We start from the raw sequence: 12,297 nt of genomic DNA on the forward strand, positions 1-12,297 counted from the left end.
CATCATTCCAAACGATTCAACCCACGTATAAACGATTATGAAATGTCAACATCAGTCTTTCATCGTGTTTACTCTCAAACTGTGTTTACAGCTTAATTACATTTTAGTTGTTCGATAAATTGTTAGTGCAGATTTGAGCGATACAGTGAAAAAGTGAAAAAGTACACAGGCAATAATCGGAATTTTGGCAGATGGAATGAAGTAAGTAATTTTGAAATTAATTCAATCGGTAAGGTTCAGTGGCTCAGTGCTCAACGCGCAGAAGGTGGAAGCTATATACGTACAACGCACATCGGTATATGATTTGCATGACAATATTTGTATACATAAACGATATTTCCGATTTGATCCGATAAAACTGATATTGTTTATATAGGTTTATAACTTCCATAAACGCAATCGTAAATATTGCTTACACTGGTATCATATACAATAATATTCATATGTCAGCCATCTATATAAGCAGTCATATACGAATGTGAAAGAAAATAGCAATATATGCGATACAATTTATCATTTCATATACGATATGTGGTTTACTGGGGGGCGAACGCTCCACCACGGACCATGTGTTCGTCATTCACCAAGTACTGCAGAAATGCTACGAATACAACGTGCCCACACATAATCTATTCATCGACTTCAAAGCCGCATATGATACAATTGGTCGGGACCAACTATGGCAGCTAATGCACGGATTTCCGGATTCGAAACCCGTAGAAGGTTACCGGAAGGTGATGGTATTTCGTGTCTGCTATTCAACATCGCTTTGGAAGGGGTAATACGAAGAGCAGGGATTAACACGAGTGGTACAATTTTCAATAAGTCCGTCCAGCTATTTGGCTTCGCCGACGACATAGATACACTCAACCCTATTTTTACGGCAGTTTTTTAGACGTCACTTCGTTTTACGGCATTTTTTTTTACGACACGTGTCGTAAAAGAATTTGAAACATTATTGACATCCAAAAGTAAGCCTATAAGAAGGCACTCTTAGAAACCCAAAAAACAAAGTAGATGCTTGTTCCATTCCAGGTCATCCAAGAATTTCCTAGAGTCTACACGCGTAACCGAGGACCTAAGGTCTACAAGCGTGGCGAAAGAGCTGTTATCTCTTGTAAAAATGGTTTATGTCCAATTTGATATATTGAACCAAATTCCGTTCCAGGTCATACAAGAATTCCCTGGATTATAGGTCTTGAGGTCTACCCGCGATACCGAAGGGCTGTTATGTCTATATGATCTATTAAACCAAACTCAATATGCCTTAAGCAGCCGTTCCTTTCCTGGTCATCCAAGAATTCCCTAGACTCCTCAGCCGCGGATTCATCCCAAATATGTCCTCCGAGTATTTGTCTTTCACTTGAGTCTCAAATGTAAGCATATGAGTTGTTCTAAGATCTCCAAATTGCTCTTGAGTTTGAATCAAATGGTCTGCTGAATCAACCAAGGCTTCCATGATGTCCCCAGCCGCGGTATCAACCCAATTATGTCCTCCGAGTAATTTTCTTTCACTTGCGTCTCAAATCCAGACATATGAGATGTAGTAAGATCTCCAAATCGTCCTGGAGTTTGAATCAAATGGTGTGCCGAATCAACCAAGGCTTCCATGATGTCCCCAGCCGCGGTATCAACCCAATTATGTCCTCCGAGTAATTTTCTTTCACTTGCGTCTCAAATCCAGACATATGAGATGTAGTAAGATCTCCAAATCGTCCTGGAGTTTGAATCAAATGGTGTGCCGAATCAACCGAGGCTTCCATGATGTCCCCATCAACCAAATTATGTCCTCCGAGTATTTGTCTTTCACTTGGATCTCAAATCCTGACATTTAAGATGTAGTAAGATCTCAAAAACGTCCTGGAGTTTGAATTACATGGTCTGCCGAATCCACCGAGGCTTCCATGATCTCCTCAGCCACGGTATCTACCCAATTATGTCCTCCGAGTATTTGTCTTTCACTTGGGTCTCAAATCCAGACATATAAGATGTAGTGAGATCTCCAAATCGTCCTGGAGTTTGAATCAAATGATCTGCCGAATCAATCGAGGCTTCCATGATGTCCATAGCTGCTGTATCAACCCAATTATATCCTCCGAGTAATTTGCTTTCACTTGCGTCTCAAATCCAGACATATGAGATGTGGTAAGATCTTCAAATCGTCCTGGAGTTTGAATCAAATGGTCTGAAGAATCAACCAAGGCTTCCATGATGTCCATAGCTGCGGTATCAACCCAATAATGTCCTCCGAGTATTTGTCTTTCACTTGCGTCTCAAATCCAGACATATAAGATGTAGTAAGATCTCCAAATCGTCCTGGAGTTTGAATCAAATGGTCTGCCGAATCAACCAAGGCTTCCATGATGTCCATAGCTGCGGTATCAACCCAATTATGTCCTCCGAGTAATTTTCTTTCACTTGCGTCTCAAATCCAGACATATGAGATGATTTGAGGTCTCCAAATTGTCCAGGAGGGCCCTCCTTAGCCGTGCGGTAAGACGCGCGGCTACAAAGCAAAACCATGCTTAGAGTGGCTGGGTTCGATTTCCGGTGCCGGTCTAGGCAATTTTCGGATTGGAAATTGAATCGACTTCCCTGGGCATAAAAGTATCATCGTGTTAGCCTCATGATATACGAATGCAAAATGGTAACTTGGCTTAGAAACCTCGCAGTTAATAACTGTGGAAGTGCTTAATGAATACTAAGCTGCGAGGCAGCTCTGTCGCAGTGTAGGGATGTAATGCTAAGAAGAAGAAGAAGAAGAAGAAGAAGAAGAAGAAGAAAAAGAAGAAGAAGAAGAAGAAGAAGAAGAAGAAGAAGAAGAAGAAGAAGAAGAAGAAGAAGAAGAAGAAGAAGAAATTGTCCAGGAGTTTGAATTAAATGGTCTGCCGGATCAACCAAGGCTTCCATGATGCCCCATGCCGTGGTATCAGCACAATTATGTTTCCAGGGTACTTGTCTTTCACTTGCGTTTCAATTCCAGGCATATGAGTTGTTGTAAGATCTCCAAATTGTCCTGGAGCTTGAATCAAATGGTTTGCCGAATCAACCAAGGCCTTCATGATGTCCCCAGCAACCCCAGTAACAACCTGCGCAGCACAAGTCAGACAATCATCCCAAGGAACATTTTTAGTTCTATAACGGTCATGAAAACCATTATTTGCTCTACATGACTTCGGTGAAATCAGCATAAAACTAAAATGTTTGTTGGGATGGTTCTAGAAATTTGATTGAGACTAAATTCGGCAGTTCATATAGGCCATGCCCTTTTTGATCCATAGAACTAAAGTGAATACGGCTTCAATTATTGTTCCATTGCAGATCATCCATAAATATCATCCAATCCATCCCTGAAATATAAGCTATACGGTCAACCAGTGGCGTAGCCAGAAAATTGGTCTGGGGGGTGGGGGTTTTTCTGAAAATTTGTTTTTTCGAAAAAAATTCTTGTAGAAATGTTGTCTCTGGGGGAGTTTTATGTCCAAAACCACCCCGTGGCTACGCCACTGCAGTCAACACGCGTAACCAAAAGGCTGTTAACACTTTAAAAATTTTGCTTATACCCGTTTTGATTCATAGGACTACATTGGATACCTCTTCATCTATTCTTCCATTCCAGGTAATTTAAGAAAGTAATGGAGTACAGGTCATAAGGTCTACAGGATTATTATTTTCAAATGGTGCTTCCCTTTTTGATCTATAGATCCATATTAGATACGCATTCAACAATTATTCCATTCCATGTCATCGAAGAAATATCTGAAGTCTAGACTTAGTGGCCGGGGACATAATGGAAGCCTTGATTGATTCAGTAGACCATTCCCAAGCAGCACGCGCAACATCTTTCAAATAGGTGTTTGTTCCTAATAAATTGCATTGAAGACACTGGCAATACATCGAGTCACATTAAAGTCACGTCCCAGTTTCAGAAAATCACAATGTTTCATTTCCGTTTAGGTGGCGTCGCAATATTCTACCCATCTGACTTCTTGGGTGGTTTTAAATTCGATGTGTTTCATATCAGAAACAAAACAGATAAGTTGCAGAATTAATAACACTTCGGTTCATTGCTGTTACGACAATGTTTCTGATATGTTGCAAAACACTTTGAGCTCAGCTGAGCAGTATTTTATTTTTGACATTCCCTGCATGTTCCGTATAAGGTACAATGAAGTTACAAATGACTTTGTTGTTTATATAGTGCACTTGTAGCAGAATCTCCAAATAGAATTGTTGGTGTGATGGTTATAGTAGAAGATTGCAATTCTCAAGGTCTATGGTTCGATTCCCGGTTGGTTTTTGTGTTTTTATTTTCATTGTAGCCGCAAGATGTTGCAAATAGGCTTCACCTCTTGCGCTTTTTGTGTCACAAAGAAAATACGACGCGTTGTGCATAAGTTAGACCTTTAATAAGTCATACCACAGTTGTTGTTACTCACTGAGAAACAAGAGGTGTTGCTTGGGTTTGATTCGATCTCTAGAACAATTGGGAGATCTTACAACATGTTACATGTCAAAATTTGAGACGCAATTGCAAACTATCCAAATTCCAGCAATACTTTGAGATCTTACAACACCTCATATGCCTTGATTCAAGACGAGTGAAAGACAAACACTCAGGGAATATAATTGAGTTGATACCGCGAGTGAAGAAATCATGAATGCCTTGGTTGATTTTGTAGATTATTTGATTCAAACTCCAGGACAATTTGAAGATCTTACAACATCTTACATGCCAAAATTTGTGACTGAAGTGAAAGACTAATACTCAGAAGACAAAACTGGGTTGATACCGCGGTTGGAGGAACTATGGTAGCCTTGGTTGATTCATTAGACCATTCAATTCAAACTCCAGGACAATTTGGAGACCTTAGAACATCTCATATACCTGTATTTGAGACGTTAGTAAAAGACCAATGCTCAGAAGACATAATTGGGTTGACATCGCGGCTGGGGACATCGTGAAAGCTTTGTTTGATTCGGCAGAACATTTGATTCAAACTCCAGAACAATTTGGAGATCTTAAAACGTATCATATGCAGGTATTTGAGACGTAAGTGAAAGACAAATAATAGGAGGACATAATTGGTTTGATATCGCGGCTGGGGGCACCATGAAAGCCTTGGTTGATTCATTACACCATTTGATTCAAACTCCAGGACAATTTGGAGATCTTACAATATCGAATATGCCTGTATTTGAGACGTTTGTAAAATACCAACACTCAGAAGACACAATTGGGTTGACATCGAGGCTGGGGACATTGTGGAAGCGTTGTTTGATTCTGTAGACCATCTGATTCAAACTCCAGGACAATTTGCAGATCTTAAAACATCTCATATACATGGACTTGAGACGCAAGTGAAAGACAAATACTCGGAGGGCATGAGTGGGATGATACCGCAGCTGAGGACATCGTGCAAGCCTCAGTAGATGTGGTAGACCATTCGATTCTAACTCCAGAACAATTTGGAGATCTTAAAACATCTCATATATCTGGACTTGAAACGCAAGTAAAAGTCTAATACTCGGAGGGCATGATTGGGATGATACCGTGGCTGGGGGCGCCATGGAAGCCTTGGTTGATTCATTTCACCATTTGATTTAAACTCCAGGACAATTTGGAGATCTTACAATATCGAATATGCCTGTATTTGAGACGTTAGTAAAAGACCAATACTCAGAAGACAATATTGGGTTGACACCGAAGCTGGGGACATCGTGGAAGCCTTGTTTGATTCTGTAGACCATTGTCCATTTGATTCAAACTCGAGGACAATTTGCAGATCTTAAAACATCTCATATACTTGGACTTGAGACGCAAGTGAAAGACAAATACTCGAAAGGCTTGATATGGATGATACCGCGGCTGAGGACATCATGCAAGTCTCAGAAGATTCGGTAGACCATTTGATTCAAACTCCAGGACGATTTGGAGATCTTACAACTTCATACATGCAAGAATTGAAGACGGATGGGAAAGACAAATAATCGGAGGACAAAATTGGGTTGACACCGAGACTGGAGACGTCATGGAAGCCTTGGTTGATTTGGTGGACCATTTGATTCAAACTTCAGGACAATTTGGAGATCTTACAACACCTCATATGTCTTGTTTTGAGACGCAAGTGAAAGACAAATCCTTGGAGGACATAATTGAGTTGATACCACGACTTGGGATATCATGAAGGCTTTGGTCGATTCGGTAGACCATTTGATTCAAACTCCAAGACAATTTGGAGATCTTATAACATCTGCTGGATTCGGAGAGATCTTACAATACCTCATGTAAGACGCAAGTGAATGTATTTGAAAGTATCCTCACTATCAATAAATTAAGTGAAATACTAGAAATTTTAGCAAAAATTCTTTTTACGTCACATTCGATTTACGTCCCCCCAATAAGTGACGTAAAAAGAGGGTTGAGTGTATTATGGCACGTAACTTTGAGGAGATGGAGGAAGCCTACATCAGACTGAAGAGGGAAGGCAAGCGGATCGGACTATTCATTAACACGTCGAAGACGAAGTTCATGATAGGAAGGGGTTCAAGAGAAGACAATGTGAGCCATCCACAGCGCGTTTGCATCGGTGGTGACGAAATTGAGGTGGTAGAAGAATATGTGTATTTGGGCCGAAAATGATCTGGTGGCAGGAAATCGTACGTACTTTGGACTCCGCAAAACGCTCCGATTGAATAGAGTTTATCGCCGTACCAAACTGACAATCTGACAAAACCCTTATTAGACCGGTAGTCCTTTACGGATACGAGACCTGGATGATGCTCGATTAGGACCAACGCACACTAGGAGTTTTCGAAAGGAAAGTGCTGCGTACCATCTATGGTGAGGTGCAGATGTCGGACGATGCGTGGAGGATGCGAATAAACCACGAGTTGCATCAGCTGTTGGGAGAACCATACATCGTTCACACCGCGAAAATCGTAAGACTGCGGTGGGCCGGGCAGACCAGAATGTCGGTTAGTAATTCGGTGAAAATGGTTCTCGACCACGATCCGACGCGCACAAGAAGGCGAGGTGTGCAGCGAGCAAGATGGATCGATCAGGTGGAGGACGATTTGCGGACCTTCCGTAGACTGCGTGGTTGGTGGCGTGTAGCCACTTTTATGTACTGCACAGTCCACTCCGGCCTTAGTCTGAGCAAATAAAATAAATACATTGAACTATCATCGTTATGTTTATACGTATTTTATCATCTAGTGTATATGCTCGGATAGACGAGCTCGGTGGTCTAGTGGCTACCGTTTCTGCCTTATAAGCAATAGGTTGTGGGCTCAAATCCAGGCTAGTCCCTTTCCTACTTTGTATCTTAATTCTTTCTGTGTTTCACGTTATACCAAAACGATTCCTACTGTTATAACCTTCCACACAATCCCAAAACCTCCCGTGGCACCTATGAAAGGTCGTAGAGTTCTCTGCATCTTTCTTAAGTAGGTGTCCAACAAACCATCCTTCCCCTTCCTCAGCATTCGCAAGGACGTGGCCAGGACAGATCTCGACTATTGGAGATTGCATTGCTTCCATCTAAGAGTTAGTGATTAGTCCCAAATCAATATCTGTGGTAACGGATGAAAGTGATACTAGTCTCATACAATAGTCTTGGCTTGTACCACCTACGAATTTGTGCGAACTGCTAAATGTTAATGCTAATGCTAGTGTATATGCTCGGATGCATATAGTGATAAACGTGTGTACCTCTCAATTGAAACTACATTAAGACACCATCGGGTTATGATACCACACCATCGACGCCCAACATTGCCCCCTTATGTTTTGCAACATGACTCTCGGCCAAACATCAGTGGCTTGAGTGACAATAAAAAGCACAATTCAAAACAAACAAAACCACCAGCTCAATCGATTTACATTGTTTCCGATGCCTGAGAGCATTGCATATGCATGCCAATTGCTCTGCACGGAAGGATGCTTTTGCTGTGGAGGCGCCTCTATTCGACGCGATTCGATGACCCTCGCCCCTTTGGCACAATGCACCACCAAACCAAATAATGGCCGATGGGGGTGTGAGATTTCGATTTTCCTGAAGCAAGTTTTTCCTACTACTCGACAAACGTGTATCCAATCAGTTGGCTTGAGGCGCGCCACGCCGCGGTTGGAGCGACAGGTGAGGTTCGATTTATGATATTATTTTCTACATGACAATTTTTCCACCAAATTACACTTTCGCGGGGGCGACTTGCGGCATAGCAGAAAGAGAGAGAGGCGCTGGATGTTCGGGAGGTTCCTCTAATGCCACATCGCACGGTTGCAGTGTGGTGACATTCCGCGGTGGAATAAGGGTGTGTGATTTTGTTGTGCCGGGATGAAAAGGAAATGTGAACGGTTTGAAAATCTAACCTACCTACTACCTACTATTGGTTTCAAATTAGCGATAATGAAATAATTCTCCGGAAGGTTTGAGGATGATGCAGCGTTAAGCATAAATACTACATGACGAACTTAAGGTTGTATTTTTGCAAATGATCCATTTTCCTAGCAAAATGTTTTGTATACTGATCCCAAGACGAATCGATTAGTGAGGAAATCTTGCAATTTGGTCCATCCGTTCGTGAGTTGTATTGCCTCAAAGGAAATGCAAAATCATTTTTATATAGAAAGATTTTCCGAAAGGACAGAATGATAAAACGAAGATTATACAAGCTATCGTCCCAGCCTTGGTGCCAGCTCTAAGTTGAATTTTTACAAGAGTTATTAATTTCTTAATTTCATTTCACATAGGTATATTGGTTTATGAAATAATAAAAAATAATAAAAAAGAGTAATTAATACATCCATGGTTACATTGCAGGGAAAGCAATGTCGATTTCTTCTTAAACTTTTGTAAGAAATTTTTTATCTCTTTTTTAGAAATTCGAGACAGTAATATCCTTGTGGGGGAAAAACGACAAAAAAAGAAGACGTATAAGTAAAAGAACAAGCAGAAGAAGAAACTAAATCTTATTGGTGCTGTAAAAAACACATTTGTTTATTAGTCTGTATACAGACTAGCCAATAGAGTTGTATTTTATTACGTATTTGTATCAGTACAGCACAAACGGAATAATTGATTAATGCACTCTTCAATTTATTGAATTCCGCCGAATTTGATTTCACGTCGTATACCCTTTGGTGTGAAGTAGCAAAAGGCCGCTTGCATGTAGGACGTTTCAATATTGCTTTCATGTTTGGTCCGTGTTATAATATGATGATGGCTGTTTGTATATGGAGGTGGCTGTCTTTCTCCCGTCCGCCCGCCCGTCGTCCGTGGTGGTTTTCAAATTTTTGGCATTGAAAGTGTCTCCCATCGCGTTCGTGTGATCCGCGATGGAAGCCTTGTTAGCATTTCGTGGGTCCCCATCACCCTCCCACTAGAAGAGTTTTATTTTGCTGATGGTCTTATCTTCCGCGGAGAGCATCATCCTGGCAGAAGGCCTGCTTCTGCTCCGGGGTGCCATGTCGCAGCGGCTCATCCTGCTGCCATTACTGGTTGGCGCCATCAGCAGCCTCTTCTTGCACTGTAGGAGCGATGCCACTTGTTTGCGCACCGCACCCAAAATGGGATGAATTTCTTTGGCCTTCGTGGTTGACTCTTTGCAGGGAGGCTTCACTGGGTGGACCGTCGTCGCGGTCGCGGTCGCGGTCGTTGAGGCTTTTACGTGGCCCGGTTCGGTGCCCTGTTTCAGCGGTAAGCACTGGTTGAAGGTGATCTGCAATGGAAGGGAGACAGAAGTGGACAAAAATTACTATCCGAGTAAATGTGCCATGTTTAATTAGAGTTGAAGCATGCATGTCATGGGGCTATTAATCGAAGCCCGGTCCTAGGAAAAATGTGTCACACATTAGCCAAACTAGGACTTGAACTCGACTCGGTTCTAAAAGCAGATACGACGGACGTCCTACGGAAGGACATTAATTCCAGCGATTTCAAAAACGGAATACTGTGGCTGTTTCCCAGCCAGGCCCTTTGAAATCTTTATTAGAGCACTGCTAATTTCCCGAATGTTTTTTTTTTAATCTTCATGAAAAAGTATTTCTACTTTCTATGGTTAAATCATTAAGATTTTGCATTCGGAATTTAAATTTATTTCAAGTCTGCTAGAACAAACTTATAGGGGAATCCCGTAGCGTAGTTGGCTACACGTTCGCCTTACAAGCGAATGGTCATGGGTTCGATTCCCAGCCCCTCCACCAAACCCTCGTCAGTCACCGGATCCGCAGCCCATACGGTGGCGTTCTGGGGTGCACGCCTTACCGTCACGGCTGCCTGATGACGACTGACAACTTGTTCTTCTCGGAGGCATTCCTCCAACGTTACCCGGATAAATGGCAACCGAACAATGCAACGATCATTGGATAGACGACATGGACAAACGGACACAATGGACTGACGATGAGATGGACAAGCAACGACAACAATAATGATAATGGAAAATCTAAAAATAGATTCTGTGTGGATTCTGGCAGCAGAATGCCACAGTAGATCTCGGCACAGTAGCGGTTAAGTAACACAGAGTGCCTACCAAATAAAGAAAGGAATAAAAAAAAAAGAACAAACTTATATAATATTAACATGTAAGATGTAAGGTTAAAAGGTTAAAAGACTATTATTCTTCCATTTACTTCCACTATTCAATTGAATAATAGTTTTTTAACCTTGTAGTATTTCCCCTAAAACGCTCTAAAATAATTAATCAATGTAAGATGTACTTCAAATTAGCAATCTCATTAAGTCAAAATGACAGAAGGGATCGTAGAAGATGGATCGCCCTAACGCTCATTGATACTTCTGCAAGCACACCGCGACGGAAATGCGAAGCCATGTAAAAGTTTGCCAAATGTCCTTTGCCCCGTACTGCAGCAGGTCGCTCGCGCACTCACTCCGCCAGTTCATTCGGTTAGGGGCACGCGTTGTTGCTTGATTTATGCGAATATAATTATAAAGCGGTTAAAAAGTAATGGCCTCCACTCTGATTCTGCTTGTTGAAGTACTCGGAGCTCACATTGCAGCTCGCGTGAGGTTAGATGGTGGAGGATGTCGCTTATGTTGCATATCTTATTATTGTTGGAGGTCGTTACGGAACACACAATCTGTTACAGTTTGCTTTGGTCTTTTGTACAAGCAATGATAAGCTGCGTTTACGGGCACTTCAATTGTGTAAAATGAGTGAGAAGGATTTTACTTAGTCACAATCACATTACAAGAAGGATATGTTTCCATGTAAAACCTCGGTGCCGAATCTAATGTAGTAAAAATGGGACTCGTGGTTGCGTGATTTTTGTAAAGCGAAACTTCACAAAAAAAACTACAATCACAACCCAAATTTTTGTTTTCGCTCAAAATCACTATTTTGCTTTTTAAAATCAATCTGGACACGTAATATTTTCAAAACAATCTTTAACAAATCCGAGAAGGTTTTTGATTTTTTTTTCATTTTAATATTTATTTTCTATTACCTCCTCCCCCTTGACCTTTCCGGCATCAGTAGGGCATAAATTTTATTAAATGTAACGGCCTTAGAGCAAAATCAGCATTGCTCATTTTGAATATGAATCTGAAACATGTATTTGCCCAGCAGCTGTTTTAGATTCAGACACCAGTCAGCTGTCAAAAACTTAAAACTGGCAAAACGCTTAGTTCTATTTTCTGCAGATTTGAATCAATAATGAATCACGAGTTTCAAATATTTCAGTGCATGAATGCGTCATTTTATCTACGGATCAATCCACTTTGCAATAACGGCGCCTTTCTTGGCAGCAACATAATGATTTCATTTAATTGAAAATTTTAAAAACATGTGTTGGGGAAACAAGTGAGTTCGTTCTATTTTGCTCCAGATTCAAAGTAGAATAGTGATCGAAAATTTGAAATGAAACTGAATCACTACTAATTTCATTCTACATAATTGTTACCCAAATGCCACAGGGAAAATCTGACTTAAGGTGATTATACAATCAAGCCATGTGGTGAATTTCAAATTCACCACACGGTTTTCTACTCCTATTATCAAAAGTTCAAATCTAGCGTAATAATTTTCGTACAATGCTGAAATTAAAGTCGATTGTTCAGCACAAGTAAGCAAACGATCTACGGATGTTTCATCCCCATGGGCATTGTGGTTTTCTCAATTCGTGTTCTTGAAAAATCACAAGAAAAGGCACGTGGTTTCCAAGATGGCCGATTTGTGGCTTTGTTGTATAACCACCTTAATTTTTCAAAAGGACATAGGTAAGTAACAGATCATTTTGGATCTATTCACCATTTTCCAAAGTATGCCCCTCCC

General features: G+C 41.1%; 1 protein-coding gene across 1 annotated transcript in view; it reads right to left on the reverse strand.

Annotated features, from left to right (window-relative positions):
- Window positions 1-8,972: 8,972 nt before the first annotated feature.
- The window catches only part of LOC134218256 (uncharacterized), a 29,923-nt gene continuing 26,598 nt past the window's right edge, over window positions 8,973-12,297 (reverse strand). Inside the window, exon 4 of the mRNA XM_062697185.1 lies at window positions 8,973-9,723. Coding sequence (XP_062553169.1) covers window positions 9,385-9,723 — 339 coding nt within the window. The 3' untranslated portion in view covers window positions 8,973-9,384. The remainder of the gene's footprint in view (window positions 9,724-12,297) is intronic.

Source organism: Armigeres subalbatus, chromosome 2, assembly GCF_024139115.2.
Source record: "Armigeres subalbatus isolate Guangzhou_Male chromosome 2, GZ_Asu_2, whole genome shotgun sequence".
Classification (NCBI taxonomy): Eukaryota; Metazoa; Arthropoda; class Insecta; order Diptera; family Culicidae; genus Armigeres; species Armigeres subalbatus.